Genomic DNA, 26,088 nt, shown 5'->3' on the forward strand with positions numbered 1-26,088 from the left:
GTGCTTGGACACAGGCACTTGAGGTCTATTCCCTTTCCTGCCCTGCTGCTGCGTCACTCCTACAGACATGGCCCCCCTGGTTCCTCACTTAAAGGAATAAATCAAAACTTCATGGGGCTGGTTATTAATTATCCTCAAAGATCATCTATCCTATCCCTTCATTTCACATGGGAAGTCACTAAGGCTCAGAAAGCAGGTGTGACTTGTGTAAGGTCACAGAGCAGTCATGTAGCTGGGATTAGACTTCACATTTTCCGATCAAAGGTAATTAGTCTAAGGTTCCATCTGCTGCAGGGTAATGGAAAGCTTTAATGGGCTTGGGTTGTACCGGAAATGGACCCTCTCCTACATACACACATGCTCTTCCATACTGTGCCTCTGTGTGGTAGTTTCACATTTGGAAACAAGGTAAAAAGGTTGATAGTCATAAAAGGGCTGGAGATCAGAAGAGCCTCCCTGTCCCTGGACTCTTTTTCTAGCTCCACGGATCTGCAACCTCCAGGTTCTGCTTAATGAGAGGACAGCAGGCCCCAGTACCCCAGGGACCTAATGACCCAACTCCACAAGGGTGGCCTGCAACAGAAGCAAATGTCCTCATTTACCTAGAGAAAGTCCTTTTTTAAGTAGAGAGGTCTTTGCCAGGAACAAACTTATAAGGAACTGGATGGGCTCACCAGCATTTGCCCTGCAGCCTTGCTAAGTGCCTGCTGTGTGCGGGCAGGGTGCAGGGGTGCCTGCAGCTTCTGCACATGTGCAAAGCCTGCAGGATGCTACCATAGCCTGTCAAGGCCAAATACACAGTTCAAGTGGTTCTTCACTCAGTAGGCGTCCCTTCAGGAGACAGGATGATTTGGGGAGAGGGCAGAGACTGAAGCGGTTCTCACCAAGGTTTCAATGACCTCCTGATAATCTGGTGATCATTTCTGAATCTTTTTTTTTTTTTTTCTGCCTCCTGAGGAGCTAGGATTGCAGGCGTGAGCCACCAGCGCCCGGCTTAGGGCTTCACTCTTGCTATGCAGGTGCTCTACCACTTGAGCCACGCCTCAGTCCCTGAATCATTTTCTTGTTTGTTTCTCTGTTATATCCACCACATCCTTCCTCATGGGTTTCCATCACTTACTGTGTCTTGGTTCTTCCTTTCCTCTCTGACAATTACTTTTCCATCTCTTTTTCTGGCTCTCCTGTCTACCTTCTAAATGCTAATGTTCCCCCAACACACTGCTCTTTGCCATTTTCTCTTCTTCTTCTTCTTTTTCTTCTTCTTTTTTTTTTTTTTGGGCAGTACTAGGACTCAAACCCAGGGCCTCATGCTTGCTAGGCAGGTACTCTACCACGTAAGCCACGCCATTTGTCCCATTTTCTCTCTCTCTCTCTCTCTCTCTGGTACTGGGGCTTGAACTCAAGGCTTTCACCTTGAGCCACTCCATCAGCCAAATTTTTTGTGATAGGGTTTTTCAAGATAGGGTCTCTCAAACTGTTTACTCCAACTGGCTTTGCACTGTGACCCTCCTGATCTCTGCCTCCTGAGTAGCTAGGATTATAGGCATGAGCACCTGGCCCATTTTCTCTCCTTTATATACTCTTCCAAGAACATTTCATCCACTCCTCTGATTTTAATACCACCAGTAAGCCAATAATTTCTTAATTTTTAAAAATATAACTAAGTATACCTATAGGATTAACTTATCCAAGTGAAGCTCATATTCCTCATGTCTACAGTGTTATTAATATCCTAATCCACTGACCTAGAGACCCAGAAGAAACCTCAGTTCCTTCTCCAGCTTTTAGTCTCAGCCTAATGGTTCTACCTTTGAAATCCTTCTCCAGTGTATTCTCTTTTCTGTAATCTCATGGCCATGCCCTTGGAGGCGGTACTGTATATAGTGGCTATGAACTCAAGCTTGGAATGGGACTATCCTGTTTAAATCTTAGCTCTACTAGTTATTAGCTGTGTGACCCTTTTTTGCTAGTTTGTGTTTTGGTGATACTGGTGTTTAAACTCAGGGCCTCATGCTTGCTGGGAAGGTGCTCTACCTCTTGAGCCATGCCCCCAGCCATAGCTGTGTGACCTAAGCCTCAGTTTTTTCATGTATATTTTGAAGATTAAATAAGATGGCTTTTCTAAGATGACTCTAAATACAGTGTCCAGCATATAACAAGCACTCAATACATATTCAAATGTGTTAGTATATAACGTGGTAGACAAGAAATACAACTCTGCTCAGTTTCCCTATTATTATTATTATTATTGGTGGTGGTGGTGGTACTGGGGTTTAAACTCAGGGCCTATAGTTTGTGGGGTGGGGGGCGGGGGTGCTCTACCACTTGAGCCATGTCCCAGACCTCAGTTTCCCTATTGTACTGGGATGGTGGAAATAATGTGAGTCAGTTTGAGGATTTGCCCTTTCTTTTCCCCCAGTGTAGAGTACATGTGGGGGGAGATATATTATGTTAGACTTGAGAGGGGAGGCCCATCTGGTTGTCAGCCAGCTATTCACAAAGATTTCCACTGACGCCTTTCTTCTCATTTACCTGGCCCTTTCAGACTCATGTCTTTGCCCAAGCAGACTAACTCATTAGGAACTTCTTTTCCCATTCAGTCAGTGAACTTCTGCCCAGCTGTGTAAGGGCGTATATGCCCGGCTCATTATTGCAACTGTTCTTCTCAGGGTCATGTACTTCTAGGAGCTTTCCTAGGAAGCACGAAATGTGTCCCTATTGCCAGGAGCAACATCTAGGCTCTTGATACTTCTTGCAGCTGATGAGAAGCAAGGGGAGTCCCTTCTGATCTTCAAGAGACTAGCCACTATCTTCAAACTTTACTTTTCCCAGTTTTGTCTCAGCCTTGGGCTTCTCCTTCCTACAAAAGTTCTAGGTTTAAGTATTTTCTGCTTTTTGCCCCTTCATATTTCTCCTGAGGCTATAAGCCTAGGCTGCCCAACTGCTTGAATGGAGTGTCAAGGAAGCCTAAAAGGAGAAATACCAGACGAGGGACACCTATCAGAAAATACTACTAAAAACTGAAGCTGGGTGCTGGTGGCTCACACCTGTAATCCTAGCTACTCAGGAGGCAGAGATCAGGAGGGTTGCAGTTCCAAGCCAGCTCAGGCAAATAGTTCTCAAGACCCTATCTCACTCAAAAATACCCATCACAATGTGTTTAATGTATTTTGATCAAATTCACCCCTCTATTACTTTTTCTTGCCTTCCCCCCGTTATTTACAACTTTTAATGGTTTTCATTATTTGCATATGTCATATGTAGGAAAATGGACAGAACTGGAGATCATTGTGTTAATCAAAATAAGCCAGATTAAAAAATAAAAGTGTTGCATGTTTTCTCTTAAAAAAAAAAAAGAATACCCATCACAAGAAGTGATGGTTAAATGGCTCAAAGTGTAGGCCCTTAGTTCAGCCCCAGTACCACAAAAAAGAAAGAAAAAGAGAGAGAGAGAGAGAGAGAGAGAGAGAGAGAGAGAGAGAGAGAGAGAAGAAAGAAAGAAAGAAAGAAAGAAAGAAAATATACTAAAAGCTGAGCTGGTGACTCATGCCTGTAATCCTAGCTATTCAGGAGGCAGAGATCAGGAGGATCTATCTTGAAAATACCCAAAACAAAACAGGGCTGGCTGAGTGGCTCATGTAGTAGAGTGCCTGCAGCCCTGAGTTCAAACCCCTGTACTACCAAAAAAAGAAAATATACTAAAAATATTTTTCAGCATAGTTCTTATAATTATCTTTTATTAGTGTAGACTGTTATTATCTCACCCCTGTGCTACTGCAATAGCTCCTTATTGGTCTTTGTCCCCACTCCAAGCCCATGCTTTTTTTAAAATATAAATCTGGCTCTGACATAAGTCTAAAGGGTTCATTGGCTGGTGACTACTCTCCAGACCCCATCTCAGTGCCTTAGCATAGTGCCCAAGGTGCTGTGGGAGCTGGCCTGGCCTTCCAATCTTCCTACCTCTCCCTGGCTGACCTTTGTTCTCTCCACTAATAAACTGAGTTTAATTTCTTATCTCACCTTGCTCTTACACATGCTATTTGCACTAGCCCGAATGCCTCTCTCATTCAATTTGGTAAATTCTCCTTCACTTTTCACCCCAGATCAGCTGTGAGTTCCATTAAGAAATCTGCCTGTCCTTCACTGTAATGATCAGTGCATCACTGCTCTCTAAATTATTTATCCCTTGAGTCAGAACAGCAAACTCCTTTAAAGCATTAACTGCTCATCTATCTCTGCATCCATCACCTTGTTCACTGCATGGCTCCAAGTAGGCCCACAACTTAGCAAGATCCAAGAACACTATGGGAAGTGGAGCAAGTTAATGGGAAGACTAGGGAGAAATGACAGAGCCTAGGGCGGGGCAGGGACTACTTGAAAAAACCCGGTTTGATAGCCAATGGGCCCAGGAGGGACAGCAAACCCAGAAACCGCCGAACGGTGGAGCGAACCACCTGGGCGGCTTTCCTTCGCGGTCCAGAACTACCAATCCCAGGATTCCACGCAAACCGGACCGGAAGCGTCCTGTCCCAGAGCTGCGACCGTGAGGGGCGGTGGCCCATCGGCGGGAGATTCAAACCTGGAAAGAGGAACATGGAGCGAAGAGGAGCGGGCCTGGGCCGGGCGGCCTGTGAGTGTCAGGAGGGTCCAGCAGGGGTTTCGCTGGTGGGGGGATTGGCAATCGCGGGAGAGATGGGGCGGTGGGGCTGTTCACTGGGGAGGGACCACCAGTCCTGGCGGCTGAGGGCTGGAGAATTGTGGGCAGTAAAACGCCCCTCGCTGCCGTGCTTTCATGCCATGCGTTCAAAGCTTTCAAAGAGTTTTCTCCCTCACTCCCAAATTCTGGAAGTCAGGAGAATGTAGGTGGTCTAGATGGCCTGACTCCTAAAGGACCTGGGGAACCCTTGGGCTTTGAGATGCCCTCTAACTTCAGAGTGCCTAAATTACCTTTGCCGCTTGTTTAAAGTGCAGTTCTGGAGCTCTTTCCCAGAGCTTCAGCTCCAGTAGGTCTGAATTGGAGCCCATAATTTGCATTTGTAACAAGCACTGCTGTGCTTCTTTAAGTGTTGATGCAAGTAGTCCTCGAGCTCCACTTTCAAAACCCGGCTTTAGAAAGATAAACTGGGTGGCAGGATTGGAGGGCAGAAAGGTTTCCATCTGATAGTCTGAATGAAAAGCAAAACCTGCTCCTCCTTCCCTCCCTCTTCCCCCCTTTCCATGAGGATTCAAAGAGCAAAGTCTGTACCCACCCACCTCTTGAAGGAATGATAGCTCCAACCTAAGAAGGGAAGGAAGACTGTGTTTTGTGGGAGGTTTTTGAAACATTCATGTGTGTGTGTACAAAGTCCCGCCCATCTCTCTCTCAGTCCTCCATTCATAACTCTGAGGTGATGTCATTCACTTACTGGTTTATTTTCCATGCTTAACAACCAACACTTGTTCCTTGTACACACCCCTCAGAGGAACCAGTAGATTTCTGCAGTTGAGCAGCACTTTCAAATCTGTACTTAGAGATGTGTGTATATGGGTGTTAACTTTCATAACTGTCAATTCAAGTAAGTCCTGTCCTCCCTCAAGTCATACTGCAGGATATGCAATGTGAGGCTATAGGATAAAGAGTGAGAGTGCCATTAAGTGCTGAGTCAAAGACAGATTGACTAAGCTGTCTCTGTAAGTCCCCTGAGCTTGCAGGGTATGTGTAGCTTTCTCTCCTCCTGTGTGTTTTATTTTATTTTGTCTTCCCTAAGGAGAATAGAGATAGGGAAGAGGGAGGCTATGGCTAAGGCAGAGTAGGAATGCTGTCTCATTTAAAGGATTATCTGTTCTTGAGTTTGGAAGTCAGAGTGTTGTCTGCATTTTATTTGAGATTTTCCTCAGATTGTGAAGGGATCTGTGTGAACTTTTAAAATTCTCTTTTAATCCCAAGTGAGTGGAGGCAGTCCCTGGTTGGATTGCCTTTCCTCTCCTTTCCACATATTTTTTGTTTTTCCAGAGTTGGGGATTGAACCCAGAGCCTGGTATATGCTAGGCAAGTGCTCCACCACTGAGCTACATCCCCAGCCCCTGTTCATTCTTTAAAACCTAGCTCAAAGGTAGAATCCTTTGCTTTGTCTGCTGCTTCCATAGATCTTATTCCTGGGATATAATCACACTTATCACTTTAGGTTGGAGTTATTTATTTATATGTATTTTTCTCTTTAGAAATAATCTCTGTATTTTTATTTTTTTTGATGGTGGTACTGGGGTTTGAACTCAGGGCCTCACACTTGCTAGGCAGGCAATCTACCACTTGAGCTACTCTACCAGCTCCAATCTCTCTATTCTTAACAACAGAGGTCCACTACTGTTGGAAAGGAGGTATTGGATAAATAAATGACTGTTGCATGATAAGTCCTGGTTAGTTCTGTTAGCCATGCCTCTGAGGCACTGACTAGGACAAGAGTTAGAGTCTAATCAGGAATAAGACAAAGTAGCTAAACTCCCAGTCAAGGAAGGTTCTGGACACCTCTGCTGGGCAGCACTGAGGGAAGGCACTGAGGGTAGACTTGGGAAGGAGACAGGACAGGAAGATGGCTGCAGAGGAAAAAGAAATGCCTCCAGCACAGAAGGAGGCCCCCTGATAATGGGCGTTCTGAGAAGAGGAGTTGGGACATATAGGAAGTACTTCCAGTCTCTGAGTAGGGGTGCCTAGGAAGTCTTAGAAAGCAGCTTCAGCAGGGTGCCAGTGGCTCATGCCTGTAACCCTAGGTACTCAGGAGGCAGAGACTTGGATCTGGCTGATCCACGTTAGCCCACACAAATAGTTCACGAGATTCTATCTCAAAAAACCCATCACAAAAATAGGGCTGGTGGAGTGGCTCAAGGTGAAGGCCCTGAGTTCAAGCTCCAGTACCACAAAAAAAAAAAAAGAAAGAAAGTAGCTTCAGTCTAATGCTCCCTTCCTTCACCTTCTCCCATCACTCCTCAGATGAACGTCTCACAGCTGAGGAGATGGATGAGCAGAGGCGGCAGAATGTCGCCTATCAGTACCTGTGCCGGCTGGAGGAAGCCAAGCGGTGAGCAGAGTCCAGAAAGATGGACTCTTTCTGGTCTGCCTTTCTACCTTCCCATCCCAGGCACCGGCCCCAAAGCTAATGTAGTGGGACAAGGGTCTGTTCTGTGGAAAAATTGAATTGAAATAGCATCTTCTGTTTTACAAGGCAAATCCCAAACATTACATCCTCTTATTCCCTGACATCCTTCCATACCTATCCCTAAAATCTATGGGTCTTTGCTTAAATAACCACAGTGTCATTATAATATCCAACTAAATTATCTGTAAATCCCTGGAAAATCAGTACTCAGGCCATTTTCACATTCTCCTGATTGTCTAAAATCTGTTCTTTCAGTTTTCAAATAAGGATTTAAAAAAGCTCACACATTATACTTGCCTCTTAAGTCTTCTTTAATCCAGAGCAGTTCGCCTCCCCTTTTTCGTTTTTTATGTCATTGACTTGTTTAAGAAACTGGATCACTTTTCCTGTAGAACATCCTACATTCTGACTTTATTTGCTTCCTTGTGTCATTCAACTTGTTCCTCTAAACCCCATATTTCCTATAAATGGATGTTGGCTCTAAAGGTTTGATTAGATTCAGGTTCAACATTTTTGACAAGAAGACTTCATTGGTGGTGATGTGTTTCATATCACATCTCATAGGAGGAATACAGTGTCTGCTTGTCCCACTTTTAGTGACACTAGGTTTGATCTGGGAGTTCAGGTGGTAACTTGGTACTCTCATAAAATTCCCCACTAACCTTTCATCTAATGCCTTCATCCATCATTGTTCCTCACTAAAATCTATTATTTTATTGGGAATGCAAAATAACTAGGGTTTTTTTTGTTGTTGTTTTCAATATGCTCAGGCCTATATGCAAAATGATTGTTTTCTAATTCTGATGTTTCTTCTTCATTACTTAGCTGAATTTTTTTTTCCTAAAAAAAAGAACTTCATCATTTTAGAGTTATTTGATTACCCTGAAATTCAGTTTGTCCAAGAAGGGCAGGATAAATACTTCTTTCCTTGTAACCTGAAGTCTTTTTTTTTTTTTTTTTTTGCAGTACTGGGGTTTGAACTTAGGGCCTTGCACTTGCTAGGCAGGCATTCTACTGCTTGAATAATGTTTTCCCAAAAAGTAGGTAGGATGGAGAAGACAGGAAATCAGGTGTCTGTGGCAGGTATGGCATGAAGCAAGATATAGCTGGTTCTCTTTGGAAAGAGACCCCAATATGTAGGGAAACCTAGAGATTCTGTTTGGGGAGCCCATATTTTTGCCCTTATATAACCACCAGCAATAATGATACTTTTATATTCAGAAAGTTTTCATAATCATTAGGTCATTTGACCCTTGCAGCTGCCCACTGAAACAGGAAGTACAGTGGGGTGTTGTCCTCATTTTGTAGATTATGCAACTGAGGCTTAGAGGTGAAGTGGGGGAAATAGATTGGAAAGTGGGCCTTCTGATTATAAGAGCTGTGAACGTTCTGTCCCTTTGTGCTGTTCCCCTTCTATCAGTCCATGAGATCTCTACTACCCTCATCACCATCAAATCTGAGTTAGGAAACATGATCATTCCAGCAGATGTGAACTTTCTGTACCAAGTTTTCAGAAAATAATGCAGAATGAGAGAAGTAGCAGAATCAGTTTGGCTGAATAGTCAGACAGGTAGCCAAGAAGAATGAGAGGTTCTGTTATATAACAGGGTAATAGTCTGTTTAGGCATCATTGAAGATGGGCAGGAAAGATTTTCTGGGGTGGTTTGGGGCTGAGGGTCAGCCAGTCTAGGCATTTGAGGCAGTTTGGGAAAAGGGGGTAACAGTTAGGAAATAGGCAGAGAGAGAAGTTAGGGTTAGGGCAGGAATAGAAGGTGTGTGTTTATAGGTAGGAGATGGCCAGGGGCCACTGGGGGTGGGGGGAGAGGAAGGGCGGGTCCTGCCAGAGTGAATGAGAGGGCGCTCTTGTACTCTCAGATGGATGGAGGCCTGTCTGAAAGAGGAGCTTCCTTCCCCAGTGGAGCTGGAGGAGAGCCTCCGCAATGGAGTGCTGCTGGCCAAGCTGGGCCACTGTTTTGCACCCTCTGTGGTACCCTTGAAGAAGATCTATGATGTGGAGCAGCTGCGGTACCAGGTGAGCATAGGATACTCTACCTTCTAGTTTCTTCCTCTCAAACTACTCCTTCTCCTCACAGGTCTGCGGGTGGGTTGACCATATCATTTATTGTCCAAATCTGGGCACTTCTGATGATGAAGGGGAGTGCTATTAACCATCACACTGGGACAACAGATACTAATCAGTATCTTCCAGTCAGACAAGTGTGTACTATACTTAGCATCAGACCCACTTACTAGGTAGACTTTAAAATGCCTCTGAGATGTGAATTTACTACAGATTTTCTTACTCATAGTCTATACTGTGAGGCCCACAGTATAGAGTGGGGTTTGCCACTCTCAAGGGTCTTCGTGGGCATGTATCCTTCTTTCTGTTCTAGCTAACCCAAACCTCCTTGCCTCCCATCCCAGATCAGACTCCAACTTTCTAGGAAGCCTTAGTGGACTGTTAACCCCACCCCTGTACCATCCTTCCAAATGTCTAGTTGGGTCATCCATTCCTGGTAGTTTCTGTCTGTCTCACTGTTTCTCTGCCCAGGTTGGGGTGGATGGAAGGGGAGGGGAAGCCACAGGGTAATGTCCTCTGGCTCCCCTCTTGAATCTTTAAGATGTGGTCTGGGCTCTTTCCATAGGGAGTAGAACTGTAGAAATAAACTTTCTCTCCTTCCTTTTCAGGCAACTGGCTTGCATTTCCGTCACACAGACAACATCAACTTTTGGCTATCTGCAATAGCCCACATTGGTCTACCTTCGGTAACACTGGGCCCAAAGATTGGTGTTCATCTTTACCTTTCACCAGCCCCCTCCACTCCATACCCTCTGCCTTCCTGGATCCTTTAGCCCCAATCTTCATGTGTGTTCTAAGCTAATTTATTCTATGAGAACAATTCCTTGGGACTGTGTGTCTTTGAATTAGATTACTTGGTCTCTGCCTCCACTTCCCTGTGGATAAAAAGAGGTAAAGGCCCTCTGGTCTGAGTTGCATCACTGCCAGTATGCAGTGTGACCCTTATGTAATGCAGGAGATGGGACTCATATCAGCCAACAGTCTTTACACCAGAACTTCAGAGTGAAGCAAAGACATACCACATTCCTGGGTGGTAGACTTCAAGTTGGAAGCCTAGGCCCAAGACCCCAACTGGATACATGATGCATATTCTTTCCCTCTATGAACCCCAATTTGTTTCTCATTGGGGTTAGTAATTCCTGCCCTGTCTACCTTAGAATGTTGGCAGGAGGATCACATTGTCTGTGTCTTTACAAAGGGTTGTAAAGAATTATACAAACTAAGGTGTGATAGGATTCTGCAATGGTTTTCTTCCTTGTAGAAGGGAACCTAAATGTAGTCAAGGTATGTTGAAGTTAGGCCTCATTACAGTCACTAGGTGACATAAGAAGAAATATCTGGGGCAACACTGTTCTTAGAGTAGCCCCCATTGATCAGAGGCCTCTGGCTTGGAGACAGGGATGACAGGCCCTGATGCCTTTGTGGTCCTTGGCAACACATGCCTCATTTGGCCCTCCATGGGAGTATGGCCAGCTCCCCAGCATTTCACCTTTCTGGTGAGACTCTCAGGTGACAGGCTCTGACTCACTGTCACTCTAAATGAGGCCTGTTTTTCCTTGAGGATATAACTTGCATTCAGTAGCCACTTAGCCTCATCTCATGTTTAGTTAATCCAGGGCACCATGTGACTGTGTGGCTGTGGCTGAGTCTTGCCTTATTTTGTGTCCCCACTGCCTTTTTTCTGGTTTTTTTGGCAGTACTAGGGTTTGAACTCAGGGCCTCACACTTGCCAGACAGGCACTCTACACTTGAGCCACTGCACAAGCTCTCCCACTGCCTTTTTTTTTACATTGGGATGACTGGAAATGGTTGGGGAGACTAACTTAGAAGCTCTAAGCAATGGGAGTACACAACTCAGGTTAGATAGGAAGACACATTGCTTGGCCTTCTCTTACTTGTTGCTGCTTAAAGGTCTCTAATGACAGTAACTGACTGGTTTCTCCTCTAGACTTTCTTCCCAGAGACCACAGACATCTATGACAAGAAGAACATGCCCCGGGTGATTTACTGCATCCATGCTCTCAGGTGAGAGACCCCAAACTCTTGTCATCCTGGTTCATCTACGTGGATATAACCAACAATCAACAGCAACAAATGCACCAGGCGGGTGGGTAGACCACAGTGAGGAGAGTGAAGGTTTAGGCTTATATGTATATGTTTAAATATGTGTGGGCACATCTATGTGTGACCCCTGTGAGTGAAAGGAAAGGCAGGCAGGGTGAGGTCTTTAGCCTATGACTGGGGTATAAAGGGATCGGAGCAGGACCAATCGAGAGTGTCCCATGTGAACCACTTAATGCTAATGGGGGTAGCTTCTTAGTCCTACTCATAGCCAGTCTTCAGCAGCTTAATCAGGGAAAGTGACTGGCCACTTCCCGTGCCTGCTATGTCATCTCTTCCTTTGTTTCCCATGTCCTTTTATGCCTCCATTCCTGGGCTCAGCAGGTCTCTGCTTGCTATATTTTTCCTACCGTCATGTGTCCTTCTCTGTGAACCCTTCCTGAGCTCTGCAGGCCTCCCACAGCATCTTAGTTCCCTCTGTAACTCTTGCCTTAGAATGATGAATGTTAACATATCTCCCTGTGACTTGGGGCAGGACTGAGTGGTCTTCATCTCTGAGTCCTCATGCTCTGTCCTACAAACCCATTGTGGACAGAATGTTAAAATGAATAGATCCTAGTGCTTCCCAATGCCTTCCATTCTTTCCTAGTCTGTTCCTCTTCCGACTGGGATTGGCCCCTCAGATACATGATCTGTACGGGAAAGTGAAATTCACAGGTAAGCCCAGCTCCTTCCCCATCCACCAGTCTGGATAGGATTGTCGGGGTTCTGGGCCTGATGAAAGGTACTTTATCATTGCAGCCGAAGAACTCAGCAATATGGCCTTTGAACTGGCCAAGTATGGCCTCCAGCTGCCTGCCTTCAGCAAGATTGGGGGCATCTTAGCTAATGAGCTGTCGGTGGATGAGGCTGCAGGTAGGAGAGGACTCTGCCCTGCCCGGAGTGGATGTGGGAGAGCTCCAAGTCTCACAACACTTGGATGTGCTCTAACCATCTCTAATGTCCACAGCAGGGTGATCAGGCTATTGGGCTTGCCTGGCCCCTGAGGACACAAGAGAGAGTGGTATCAAAGTGATCTACACTGGCCGTACCCTGGTCTGGAGTCTTTCTGGCCTACTGACCTTGTTTCCATGCCCTCTCCCAGTCCATGCAGCTGTTCTTGCCATCAATGAGGCAGTGGAGCGAGGGGTGGTTGAGGATACCCTGGCTGCCCTGCAGAATCCCAGTGCTCTTCTGGGGAATCTTCGGGAGCCTCTGGCAGCCATCTACCAGGAACTGCTGGCCCTGGCCAAGATGGAGAAGGCTGCCAATGCCAGGAACCATGTAAGGAGGAGTCTAGGGGTACAGGGGCAGAAAAATTGAGTGGCCTGGAAAGTTTCAAGTAAAACCAGGACACTGATCTATCTTGCCTTAGGTTCCAAATGTGCTTCTTAGTGAAACTGTAACTTGTCAGTAATTTTAGAGAAGTAGAAGAACTCAGAAGAAGAGGTTCTGCGGGGATCTTCAGAGAGGTCTGAGAGAGGCTCTGGATTATGGAACAGGATAAGATTAGACTGGAAATTCCAAATGTTGGTTTGGTGTAACTGTGTCAGTACTAGGGGGTTAGACCCCATGATTTCCTCAGAGTTCCAAGCAGGCTGATCTTTGGTCCTGGGAGGCTCTCTAGAAGAAGAAATGGTTATAGACAAGGAGAAAAAGATTACATTGGTTTTCCTCTCAATATAGTTTTTGCAGGATGACAGAGAAGGCCAGGACATCTATGACTACTACCTCACCCAGGCTGAAATCCAGGGCAACATCAACCATGTCAATGGTAAGAGAGGCAGGCCAGAAGGGGTGGGAGTGCTCTCAGGGTAAGCCCCTGACCTGGGGAGTTTGGGGGTGACTTACACAGCCCTAATGGCATTGCTGGGCCAGCTCTTGCCTTAGAGAAAGATTAGAACCTAAGGATGTGTGCTCTGCTATCTGGCCATCAATGGAGAAGTGGTCCCTGCTGGGAGGCTTCTGTTTGAATGGAGATCCATGGAGAGGACAGAGGCAAAGGAGCAGGCCTTTTGGCTTTTGGTGTTAGGGGGGAGTTTAACTAGAGTCCTTCAAAAAGGGATCATAGCTAGGCATGGTGGTATATACCTATGATCACAGTATTCAGGAGGCTAGGGCAGGACAGACAGCTTGAAGACTCAAAATGGGAGGGCAAGCCAGGTGTGGTAGTGTACACCTGTAATCCCAGCTACTAGCGAGGCAGAGGCAGAAAAATCATGAGTTCGATGTCAGCCCTGGTAAAGGTAGCAGCAAAACCCTGTCTCAAAAACAAAATAAAAGGTAGCTCAAGTGGTAGAGCACTTGCCTAGCAAGTGCAAGGCCCTGAGTTCAAAACCCCAGTACCACAAAAAAACAAAACAAAATAAAAGGCTGGGAGCATAACTTAAGTGGTAGAACGCTTGCCTGGCATGTAAAAGGCTCTGGGTTCAATCCCCAGCACCTACAGGAAAAAAAAAAAGGGCATTTGCCTGTTATTGTCAGAATATCCTCTGCATCTGAGGTAGTGAGATGGAAGTCTGTAAAGGCCATAATGAAGAATTTGGGCTGTATCACATTCACATGGGCCCAAGAATCTAGAGGGGCTGGATGGGGGTAACTCTGGATAGACAGGGGAAGGACAAAGCATATTCCCAGGACTGAGCTGCAGAGGGTAAGAGGTGGGCTTTTGCACACCATTCATCATAGAGTCTTGGTCTTTTTCAGTCCGTGGAGCTCTAGAAGTTGTTGATGACGCCCTGGAAAGACAAAGTCCCGAGGCCTTGCTTGAGGCCCTTCAAGATCCTGCCCTGGCCCTGCGAGGGGTGAAGAGAGACTTTGTTGACTGGTACCTGGAACAGCTGAGCTTAGACAGAGAACACAAAGCACAGGTCAGGCTCTATCTTTTCCGTGCCACCTGTCCTGTTTGTTGGTGGGGTCCAAGAGGGCCTCTTACTCAGGTATCACTACTGTATTCAGCAAGTGCTGCCTACATCCTTAAACAGTTAAATCACCCCAGAGCCTAGTGAACTAAACTGATCAGCTTCTGCCCTCTGAGAGTCCCTTTGACTGGTTGGGAGGGAGGCCCACAGGTAGTAATATGCTTGCCCATTGTTAAATTGGGGCCTTGACTTACCAATTTTATTATCAATGCTTTGACTCTCTCTGAGAGAGCATGTGTTATATATGTGTTGTCTATGTTGTTATTTGTTTTTTGGGGCAGTAATGGGGTTTGAGCTCAGGGCCTTGTGCTTGCTAGGCAGATTCTGTATTACTTGAACCATGCCTCCAGTCCATATGTTGTTATTTTAAATAATTGCTTGGGTAAGAAAAGTACAAGTTGGGTTAATAGAGATGGGTGGGCCAGGCCATTCTGCTAAAGGGAGAGGTGGCTGGGTGGACCTGGAACTCATGCTGGCAGCTCTCTTTTACTGTACTTCTTTCTTTCAGGAGCTGGGCCTGGTGGAGCTTCTAGAAAAGGAGGAGGTCCAGGCTGGTGTGGCTGCAGCCAACATGAAGGGTGAACAGGAGCAAGCCAGTAAGTCATCTCTAGGCCTGAGATGCCTTGCTGGTTCTTAGAAGAGCATCCCACCACTTGACTGGCTTATATGTCAAGCAAGGCAAACTGTTCCCCAGTTTCTAGGCCAGACAGAAGATTTCTCCCCTCACATACTCTGCCTTCTTACTAGCTGCCTAGAGTGACACTACAGATAAGTTTTTTAAGGCCTCAGAAATAATGACATATTAGTACTGCACTGGGATGGACTCCTGAGCAGGCAGTTTTCTTTCAGGTAGTTCACTTGTAATTTTGACAGTTTTGACCTGCTTGAATTTTTTTGGCTTCTGAAATGTGATTTTTCAGGTGAGAAAGAAACTCATTTTCATAACTCAGTCTTCTTTAAAAACATTACACACAAATATAATCCTGTATTCAAGACTTCAAGTTAGTCATCTGTCCAGCAAGAGTGAAGAAAAATAGAGCACTCAGGTCCACTGCAGTGGCCTGTGGACACTAGACCTGTTAACAGTTGCTCTACTCAGTCTTGAATTGCTGTCAGGTTTTAAGGTTGCTCAGTAACCATTTACCTTTGTGTAACAGCCTTCTGATGCCAGCTCAAGGTAGCCTCCAGGCCACTCCTGGCTTCTGGCTAGAAGCTTCCCTTATCAGCTCACTTCATTCCCAATTGCCAGAGTAATCTCTCAAGCACAGATCTGATCTTATCTGCCTTTTTGAACATCTTCAGATCTTCCTCAGTTCTTCCATTATTTATCTTATGTCTTGGCCTGGCAGATGAGCCCTTTCCAGGGTTCTCCCCCTGACTCCTATTCACATTCCACCCAGCTTAGCTGAGCCAGATAACCTGTTCTTCCTTGATTGCCCCACCCCATCCCAACTCCCAGCCTTTCCCAACACCAGGCCTCTGGACCTCTGGATTGCATTTCCCCTACATTTTCACCTGTGGGAGGCAGGTGAAAACATCTCCAGAGCTATATCAAAGGCTTCTCTTTGAAGTTTTCCTGTTCTCAGCCAGAATCCCTCCTCCTCTGCATTGCATTTTACCTGGAGGAGGCGGGGAGCATTGACAGCTTGCACTATAGGTATTTTTGTATCCTTATTTCTCCCCAGTAGATTGTGTGCTCCTTAAGGCCAATGTCCAATCTGCTGGGCATTTTATAAGCCCCAGAGTTTGTAAACTCAAATTGCACAGATGGTCTGTAGCCCTTTTTTAGCTTCCTCCCGCCCAGTGCAACCTGAATGGCTCCACCTTGGAGCTGGTTCCTTATTCCTCTGTGCTGTCACTAAGGTTTGGTCCCTGGAGCCCCTTGACTCACTTTATCTTAGTTATACTCTATAGCCACCTGTCAATCTGTGCTCCACCTTAGGAACTCACCTCTGCCATGAGAGCCACTGTGTGTTACATGCTGAGCCACTCAACTAGGCCTGACAAATAATTGCTTCTTACCAACCCTCTTCTTAAAGCGACCCAGCTCCTTTTCCTCCTGAACGTTTAGAGATACATTTTGAACTGAGCAGAATGGCTTTCTAAAGCAGTTATAAGGTTATTTCCCCTCAGAAGTCCCCAGCAGAGCCTAACTGGCCAGAACAGAGAGCATGGAATGCCCAGCCTGTGCTGCCTTTTGCTGTCCTCCCCTGCAGTGCTTCAGGCTGTGCTGCGGATCAACAGAGCCATCCAGAGAGGGGAGGCTGCTAACACTGTGAAGGAGCTGATGTGCCCTGAAGCCCAGCTGCCCACAGTGTACCCCTTTGCCGCCACCGTGTACCAGCAGGAGCTGGCGGTGCTCCAGCAGCAGCAGCAAGGGGTAAGCTCAGAAATGCCAGGCCAGCTCCAGGGCTCCCAAGCAGCCACAGGGTGGAGGACAGCCTGCTCCTCTGAAATGCTGGTCAGTCATTAAGTGGCGGGCGAGTATTGAGGGGGATAGTTGTTATCCTTGCCTTTCTGAGCATTAATACCCTTGAGCCAATGCCCTTGAGCAAACACTACTTTGCACATCATTTAGTCCTTAAGAGAACCCTACCAGATGAGTATTTTTTTCTATTTTAGAGGTGAGAAAACTGGGGTGCAGAGGCTAAGCTGATTGTTTCCTCAGCATGACTATAACACTGGGAGTGAATGAAGCTTGATGTACTCACAGTGTGTGCTTTTTTTCTTTTTGCAGTACTGGAGTACTGGGGCTTGAACTCAAGGCCTTCCCCTTGAGCCATTCCACCAGCCCATTTTTGTGTGTGTGTGTGTGATAGGGTTTTGCAAACTATTCGCCCAGGCTGGCTTCAATCTGCGATCCTCCTGATCTCTGCCTCCTGAGTAGCTAGGATTATATGTGTGAGCCATCAGTGCCCAGCAATTTAAGGCTTTTTTTTTTTTTTGGTTGGCACTGAGATCTGAACTTGGCCTCACACTTGCTAGGTAGGCGCTCTATTGCTTGAGCCACACCTCCAGCCAGTGCATGCTTTTAATCATGCAGCTGTCCCATCATCCTCTGGCAGTGGGGTGATACAGCCCTTGCTTAGGATCTTCCCATTTGTCACAGGGCTTAGACTTTACCTGAGAGTAAGGCAGAGTGAAGAGAAAAGTAAATGATGTAGTCAGAAGCAGACTCCAGACCAGGGAAGTGGAGGAGCAGAGCTGGAAATCTGAGAAGCCTTCCTGGAAGACAGGAGAATCAATAGAGAATTCCAAGGGCTGGCAGAGTTGTTCAAGTGATAAGAGTGCCTGCCTAGCAAGCATGAGGCCTGAGTTCAAACCCCAGTACTGCCAAAAAAAGGAAAGAATGAATTATGGTTAAGTTTGTGGACTTTAAAGGCCTGAGTTCAAATCTGGCTCTGCAAGTTCTCAGCTGTGTGACATTTGGCAAGTTATATACCTTCTCTGCCCCTCAGTTTCTTCATATATAAAATGGGAACATCAAATATTTAGCTCAGGATTATTGTAAGGATTCAATGAGTTAGCATACATGCTTACAGAAGAACCTGGCAAGTAAGTTTTAGCTGTTATTATTGTTGTTATTCACAATGTTCTAATTATAGAAGACAGCAAGGGTGCTCCAGACAGAGGGGGCAGCATATTTGAATAGGAGAAACAAGAGAACTGGGCAGGGAAATGGGGCTAGGGTCTCAAGGTATGCAGTAGAATTTGGAGGTGTGCCCAGGGCCTAGTGCAGTTCTTTTCTTGCTATTGTTTGAGACAGTCTTCCCTTTGTAGCCCAGGCTGACCTTGGACTCTTGATTCTCCTCCCTTATTACAGGCATGTGCCACCATGCCCAACCCTAGTGCAGCTCTTGATGTGAATTAGGGACCAGAGATTGCTGGCAGAGCTCATTATTGGCTCTGCAATCAGCTAGGTTTAGCCTGTATTATGGGCTATGGGCTAGGCTGGGAAATGGGGCTAATAATGAAACCTCCCTCATTGATTTGTTATGAAAACTAAATGACACTGTGAAATCCTTATAGTTATTTATATAATCAGCATCTCCAGGTATGATTATTATTAGTGAATGAATATGGACCCTAAGGTTTGAGAATGGAACTACAGATGTTGGAGAACCCTGGAGCAGGCTGGCACATTCCCCAAGCCCCAGCAGTCCCCCTGGAAACCATTCTCCCTTCTTCTGCAGGAGCTGGGCCAGGAGGAGCTCTTTGTAGCTGTGGAGATGCTCTCAGCCGTGGTCCTGATTAACCGTGCCCTGGAGGCCAGGGATGTCCGTGGCTTCTGGAGTAGTCTGGTGAACCCTGCCACAGGCCTGGCCCAGGTGGAAAGAGAAAATGCTCAGCGGTAAGAAAGATTTAGCCACTTGTTAAGGGGAAGGGGAAGGATGGAATGTGGCCAAGACTCAAGAGTCCTCCTACTTGGAAACTAGGCTTCTGTATAATGCCCCATTCTTGGGCCCAGGCCTACTTCTAGGTCTGGTCACAGTTCCTTGGCTCACATTTCTTCCCAAAGGGAGGTGGGGGGAGCTCATGGTCATTCCCTTTCCTCCACTGATTCATTTTTTCATGGCAAATGTTGGAGTACGTATCCACATGCCAGATGTTATTCTAAATGCTGGGAAACAGTAAACAAAACAAAGTTCCTGCTGTCATCAAACTTACATGCAAGCAGAGGGAGGCAAATGATTAGAAAGGCAAAAGAGCCAGGCACTGGTGGCTCATGACTGTAATTCTAGCTATTCAGGAGGCAGAGGTCAGGAGGACTGCAGTTCGAAGCCAGCCCCTGGCAAATAGTTCATGAAACCCTAGCTGGAAAATAACCAACACAAAACAGAGAGGCTCAAGTGGTAAAGTGCCTGCCATTCAAGCATGAGTCCCTGAGTTCAAACCCCAGTACCACCAAAAAAAAAAAAAAAGAGAGAGAGAGAGAGAAAGGCAGAAGAGCTAGGTGCAAAACAAAAGAGGACAAAGGGGGTAAAGGATGGGATACACTTAGTGTGGTTATGGGCAAGGAGATAACTTGAAGAGAGAACTAAAGGGACTAAGTGATTGCCTGAGACTGTGGGGCAGAAGCTTGAGAAGGAAGTATGTTAGGTGCATTCCAAGAATACCAGGAAGGCTCAATGGTAGAATACTTGCCTAGCATGTGCAAGGCCCTGAGCTAGATCCCCAGCACTGCCAAAGCGGTATGGGGGGGAGGGGAAGGAGGGAGAAAGGAAGGAAGGGAGGGAAGGAGGGAGGGAGCAGGCAGGGTGGGAGAGAGGAGTAGTCAGGGAGAGGAGTGGGGGGTGAAGATAGACTAGCGGAGTCCAGAACATGTGGGCCTATTGCTTTTACTCCAAGTGAGGAAGGAAGCCATGGGGGGGTTTGAGCAAGGAGGGAGCTGGTCTGACCTACTTTAACAGGATCATGCTGGCTGCTGTGCTGAGAAACAACTGCAGGGGTGCAAGGGGAGAGGCAGGGAGACCTGTTAGACTGCTATTGGAATAATCCCACACCAGATGACAGGGGCTTGGCCTGGGGCTGCAGCAGTGGAGGTGGTGAGAAGGTGTCAGCTTGAGGATATGTTCTGAAAGCAAAACTGACAGGGTTTGGTAGTGGAGTGATACAGAGTGTGAGAGGGATTGGAATTGGTATGACTCCAAGATTTTTGGCAAGAAGGGAGAGACTGTAGGGCACAAAGATTGTTAGGAGAATCAGGAATTGGTGAGAGCTGTGGGATTCCAGGTGCTTATTGGACATTCACATGAAGATCCCCAGGAGGCCGCTGGGAGTTGAGGGCTGGAGGTGTGCTTTTGGGAGTTATTAACATATGGCATTTAAAGCCATGAGATTAGGTGAGATCACTAGGATTGAATCTAGAGGGAAAAAAGGGCTGAAGACAGAAGATTGGGGTGCTCCTGTTTAGAAGTCAGGGAGGAGCCAACAGAGGAGGCTTGAAAAGAACAGCCTATGAGGGGAGAAGTGAACCCATTTCCCAGGAGGTCATCTTTTAGCTGATGATGCACATGCTGCTCACCTCACTCCCCCTCTCCCTGCTGCCAGTTACTTTAATGCCCTGGTGAAGCTGCAACAGGTACATGGAAAGGATGGGGACTTCTTGAGCTGGAATGACCTGCAGTCCACTGTGAACCAAATCAATGCCCAGGTCCAGGAAGAGACTGATCGTGAGTAAAGTCTAGAGCTGGGGGAAGTTGGCCCCATTACGTATAGCAGCCCATTCCCTTAGCCATAAGTCTAAAGCTACTGCCCATCTACATTTCTCTCTCTCTCTCTCTGTCTCTCAGAGGTTCTTGCAGTCAGTCTTATCAATGAAGCTCTGGACCAGGACAGCCCTGAAAAGACATTATCTGCTCTACTGCTTCCTGCAGCTGGCCTGGAAGGTGTCAGCCTTCCTATTGCTCCTCGGTACCATCTCCTCCTTGTGGCAGCCAAAAGGCAGAAGGCCCAGGTGAGGTTAGGGCTAGCTGGGTTGGTCACCAGAGCAGGAGGAGCAGCTCTTGTGGGTAGTGCTGGGCCCAGCATGCATCTTGGCAGAGGTTCCAACCTGATGGATACAGCCCTTTTCCGGAGTAGAGCACAATCAGGGTTCCCATCTGATAGGGGAAGCATGGCCTTCATTGCCAGGGCACTTGACTGAGCTAGAAGAGCACAGGCCCAGGATTCAGAGAACCTGGGCTGGATTCCCTACTCTGATTCTTTGTGATCATCTGACCTTGAGTGAATCATTGATGTCTCTGTGCCAACCTGTAAAATACTGCATTCCCTGCTCCTAGGCATCACCCAGAATGAGGGTGAAAATCAATTGAGTTGACAAGTGGGGTGGACTTTGAACCCGAAATGCCCTAAGTTTGTGACAGCAGAGAAAGTAGTTGAAAATGAGGGTTCCTGAGCCAGATTACTTGAGTTTGCATGCCAGAAATCTGACCCTGAAGTTGTCACTTAACCTCCCTGTGCCTCCATTTCTTCACATACAAACTTGTGACAATAATGAGCTTATCTCATAGTTACAGGGTTTAAGTGAGGTAATATGACAGTAGTACTAGCTAGTATTTATTGAGTTCTCTGTGCCAAGCATTGTTTTATGTACCTTACAAATATTAATTCGTAGGGTAGAGGTATGACTCAAGCAGTAGAGCACCTTCCTAGCAAATGTGAAATCCTGAGTTCACATTTTTTTGGCACTGCCAAAAAACAAACAAATAAACACCAAATATTAATTAGTTCATAAGAAAGTGTGTAAGCCAGGCGCTGGTGATTCATGCCTTTAATCCTGAGAGGCTGAGATCAGGAGGATCAGGTAGAGTGCCTCCTTTGCAAGCACGAAGCCCTGAGTTCAAACTTCAGTCCCACTGAAGTTTATTTATAAAAATAAATAAGAAAGTGTATTAGAACAGTGCCTGGCATATAGTCAGACTGACAATGTGGCAGGTGTGGGCTTACTTGGCCTGTAATCTCATGTAATCTTCCTCTTACTTTGTAGAGTTGAGGAGTGTAGAACAAATTCAGGAAAGAGAAAGGTAAAGGTCAAGGTCAGGTTTAGACTGAGAAGGTGTGAACTGGGGGCCTAGGGAAAAGGGGAAAGGAGGCAGGTATATGGAACCTTCAGGGTGGGGCTGTCCTGGGCACTGCTGAGGCACAAGGGCAGGAAATGCAGCTGTAGTAGAATGCTTGCTTAGCATATGTAAGACCCTGGGATTGATTCACAGCACTGCAAAAAATAAAAATAAAAAAGAGAGAGAGAGAGAGAGACAGACAAAGACACAGAGAGAGAGAAGGTGGGTATTAAAAGTGTAAAAGCTACACAAAGGACTGTAGTCAAGCTGAGTTGATGCTTGGGACAGCTGAAAGGGTAGGAAAAGAGCTTTCTGTGCCTGGCGGCTGTCCAAGGGAACTACAAGACCATGCCTACACAGGGCAGGCAGGAAGAGAGGAGTGGAGATTGCCATCCATATGGCTCCCAGTGATGGCCTGCAGTTTGGTTCCCCTGGGTGGCTTGGCCTGGGAGTCTGGAGAGGCCAGCCTGGGGTCTTGTCTTTTTCCATCTCTTTCAACTTGCCAGGTGACAGGGGATCCTGGAGCTGTGCTGTGGCTGGAGGAGATCCGCCAGGAAGTGGTCAGAGCCAACCAGGACACAAACACTGTTCAGAAAAGTAAGCAGGCGGGGCAGGGGCACTGAGTGGGCAGGGGAAGAAACGTGGGTTTAGCAGCAGCCAGATAGGTAACTCCCTACTCCCTTGCCTCTCCTTCATCCTCTGGGGGAAGCAGGCCAGAATCAGAACAGGGAGGTTGCTATTGACCACAGGCTGGGTTTCCTGGCAGACACTGGGTAGGAAATTCTCAGGAGTTGAGAACGCAGAGTCCACCCGCTGCTTCCTCCTATGCCTTCCTGCAGCATTTTCCTTGCAATGTGAGCTGGTATAATCATGTGGGATCCAAAAATCCATCCCATTTCTGCTGCTGGCTTACGTTTGGCTTCCAACGATTAGCTCTGACTAGAAAACGTTTAGTCTTCAGTGGGAGAAGAAGGGTTGGAAGGAGTTTGGGGAAACAGGCAGCACCAGTGCAAACAGACACTGGTGTGCAGGGCTGGATGCTGAGAGTATTGGTTCTCAGGGTCTCTGAGGGATGAAAGGCCTAGAAGGCAGGTGGTGCATTAGCCTCCCCCATTTCTTGCACTGTCTTCTAATACTGTCCCAAGGTTCTCTGCCCATATCCTGTCTTTAAGCTTCTGAATGAGCTAATTCTGCTTTTCCTGAGCCCCTACCCAGCTTGGCCCATCCCAGCTTCCACAGGAGCCCTTCTTGACTGCTACCTTTCCTCTAAGCACAGATGATTGCTGGTGCTTTCCATGTATTTCTGTGTCAACCCTCAACATGCCCTGTCCCCTCCATCAGATGGGGTGATTTTGTGTCCCTTCCTCTGATTCCCACCCCTCTGGACAGGACAGGGCCCTTGGGAGGGATTCAGAGGGAAAGACTGACTGCTCTCTCCTGATACCCGTCAGTGGCCCTTGGTATAGCTGCCATCAATCAGGCCATCAAGGAGGGCAAGGCAGCCCAGACAGAGCGGGTGCTGAGGAACCCCACTGTGGCCCTCCGAGGGGTAGTTCCTGACTGTGCTAACGGCTACCAGCGGGCCCTAGAAGATGCTGTGGCAAAGAAGTGGCGTCCAGGTAATAGCCCCAGCCTGACCCTCTCCTGTGCCTGCCTCCTGTGAACCTCTCTGCTTACCTGATTTCTGGTTCAGGGGACACAGCTTTGTGGGTTCAACATGATATGAAGGATGGCACTGCCTACTACTTCCACTTACACACCTTCCAGGGGACCTGGGAGCAACCCCCCGGCTTCTGCCTTAACACCTCCCACCTGACTCGGGAGGAAATCCAGGTTTGCAGGGCTCCTGCCAGGGCAGGGGATTGTGCATGGGGGACACCCTGCAGGAGAGGCCCCCACCCAACAAAGGACCACGAACTGTCTCTCTTACCTCCACAGTCGGCTATCACAAAAGTCACTGCTGCCCATGACCGCCGACAGCTCTGGAAGGCCAATGTTGGCTTTGTCATCCAGCTTCAGGCCCGCCTCCGTGGCTTCCTGGTTCGGCAGAAGTTTGCTGAGCATTCCCACTTCCTGAGCACCTGGCTCCCAGCCATCATCAAGATCCAGGTAGCAGCTCTGGCTTTCTTGGTGCTCAGGGCCTGGGTGGATTGGACCTGCAGGGCATCCACCTCCTTCCTCTTCACTGAGTGGAATTGGGGTGATCCTTAGGCTTCTAGGTAGCAGTGATGAAGGGCATGAATGCTGGAGCCAGACTACTGAGGTTTGAAACTCAGCTCCACCAACATTAGTTGTGCATCCTAGCAAGCTATTCTCTCTCTGCCACAGTTTCCATCTCTGAAAAAATCAGAAAAATGGCAGCACCCACCTTTGAAGATTGTTATGAGTGTTGAATGAGTTAATATCTTAAGAGTTTATACAGTGCCTGGCAGGTAGGTAAGAACCATGATATAAGTATTGGTTACTATCATCTTCAGAGATGGTGACTCCAGAGAGTGAATGAAAGCTGATTTTTGGCCTCCCCAAGGGGAGAGTGAAGTGAGATTTAATCAGACACCAGGAAAATGTCTTGACCAGACCAGGAGTCATGAGTTGGTGCTGGGGGTTAAGCAGAAAGGAGAGGACTATCCCTGAGGGGTGGTCTAGAACTCTATGCAGAACTTCAGTAATGTGTAGTGGTCCTCTCCAGCCAACCTTTTCCATTTCATTCCTCCAACCTGTGGATTGGAACCTCTGAGGTTGCCTACAAGGGATGGAGACATAAGGCCAGCTGAGAAGACAGCCAGGAGGCACTGTGTGAGCTAGGAATGATGGGACCCTCCCAGATGGGTATGATCTGTAGGGTCTTGTGGGATGTTGGCAGTGTAAAGATACCTTATTTAATAAGCATCTCTGAATGCCCAGTACCTGAAAAGCATGCCACTGGGCACTGGTAAAGAAAGAGAGATAGGTATGAGAGTCACAGGTACGAGTGAGTGCTCACATCTCTCTCCTCAAAGGAAGTAGAGTACAGTTGATGTTAGATGTTGTGATAGAAGGGACACAAAGACAATAGCAGCAGACCTGAAGGGAGACTTGTGCATCCTAAGACTGGCAGGTGCCCTTGATCATGATCTAGGGCTGGGGGAGGTGGAGCTCAGACTTTCGAGTTGGAATCTGGAGTGGTCCTACCACTTCCCAGTTATGACCTTGTACACCTTACTTAAGCACACAGTTTTCTCACTCATGATGATGATACTCGCCTCTTAGGTTGATTGTAAGGATTAAATAGGAAAATAATGTGACAATGAGTAATAAGTGCTCCATGGTGGTCGCCATTATGAAATGCTATTAGCAGGGCCGTTGGTTGCAGAACTTTAATCATCTGCACGTAGTAATCTGAATCATAGGGACTCCTACCGCCTGAGCGTAGACTAGAGTTTCACACTAAGGAGATGAAAACCCATACCAACAGTAGGAGAAGAGATAGAGTCAGGGAGCATTTATCACTCATACTGGAGCTATGTGGGCTGTGGCCTGGATCCCGGGACACACACACATGTACACAGACAGAGGTCGCTCAGAGTCTCAGGCCACTTGCCTTCTAGCTACAGGGAAGTGAGACTTAAAAATGAGGCAGCCTGGGTGCACTGAGATTTTAAACTCTCTTGAAAATTCTGACCATAGTTGGAATTCCTACCAGTGTTCTGAACTCTAACTAATCCAGATTGGGAAGTCTGTTTTTAAAGGAGGAGCCTTGGGGCTCAGTAAGAGGGTAAGAGCAGAGAGCAGACCCCTCTGGTTTTTCTTGCAGCACTTTCCAGAGGGTACATCAGGCAGTACTTGGAGTAGGAGATGAAGGAGTGCTGATGGCGGACATGGAAATGGAGCTTCCTGACCTCTAGAATCTTAACACAGATAGCTGGTGTATGGGCCAAGCTGCCTCTCTTACATCCTGTCCCAATAGAGGGGCTGTATAAGCCTTAGGGGGAAGCCTGGCCAGGAGAACTGGCTTTAGGAATGGTGATAGGACAACTGGGTGAAAGGATGTTGGGTTTCTTTTTGAGTTGTTATTGTGTGAGATAGGATCTTGCTAGGTAGCCCAGTAGACTGGTTCAAACTTGCTATCCTCCTGCCTCAGCCAAATGCTGAGATTACAGGTATGCCCCACCTTGCCCAGCATTGAAAGGATACTTTTAAATCTCACCAATATCAGTGGTAGAGTAGCTCCAGGGTCAGCGTATTGGGTGACATTTGGCATGGGCCCTAAAAGACAGAAAGGATTTCAGTGCATAGAAGTGGTGCTAAGGATG

General features: G+C 47.0%; 1 protein-coding gene across 2 annotated transcripts in view; it reads left to right on the forward strand.

Annotated features, from left to right (window-relative positions):
* Positions 1–4,510: 4,510 nt before the first annotated feature.
* Positions 4,511–26,088, forward strand: part of Iqgap3 (IQ motif containing GTPase activating protein 3) — a 38,773-nt gene continuing 17,195 nt past the window's right edge. For both annotated transcript variants that reach the window (XM_074047828.1, XM_074047829.1), the window contains exons 1-19: positions 4,511–4,630; positions 6,968–7,055; positions 9,009–9,165; positions 9,822–9,899; positions 11,162–11,238; positions 11,924–11,991; positions 12,076–12,189; positions 12,419–12,597; positions 13,000–13,087; positions 14,020–14,183; positions 14,743–14,830; positions 16,451–16,614; positions 18,428–18,585; positions 20,286–20,407; positions 20,528–20,691; positions 22,303–22,393; positions 23,248–23,415; positions 23,490–23,629; positions 23,735–23,905. In XM_074047828.1, the coding sequence (XP_073903929.1) occupies positions 4,594–4,630; positions 6,968–7,055; positions 9,009–9,165; positions 9,822–9,899; positions 11,162–11,238; positions 11,924–11,991; positions 12,076–12,189; positions 12,419–12,597; positions 13,000–13,087; positions 14,020–14,183; positions 14,743–14,830; positions 16,451–16,614; positions 18,428–18,585; positions 20,286–20,407; positions 20,528–20,691; positions 22,303–22,393; positions 23,248–23,415; positions 23,490–23,629; positions 23,735–23,905 (2,316 nt within the window). In that variant the 5' untranslated portion in view covers positions 4,511–4,593. The remainder of the gene's footprint in view (positions 4,631–6,967; positions 7,056–9,008; positions 9,166–9,821; positions 9,900–11,161; positions 11,239–11,923; positions 11,992–12,075; positions 12,190–12,418; positions 12,598–12,999; positions 13,088–14,019; positions 14,184–14,742; positions 14,831–16,450; positions 16,615–18,427; positions 18,586–20,285; positions 20,408–20,527; positions 20,692–22,302; positions 22,394–23,247; positions 23,416–23,489; positions 23,630–23,734; positions 23,906–26,088) is intronic.

The sequence above is a fragment of the Castor canadensis genome, chromosome 11, assembly GCF_047511655.1.
Source record: "Castor canadensis chromosome 11, mCasCan1.hap1v2, whole genome shotgun sequence".
In the NCBI taxonomy this organism is placed as follows: Eukaryota; Metazoa; Chordata; class Mammalia; order Rodentia; family Castoridae; genus Castor; species Castor canadensis.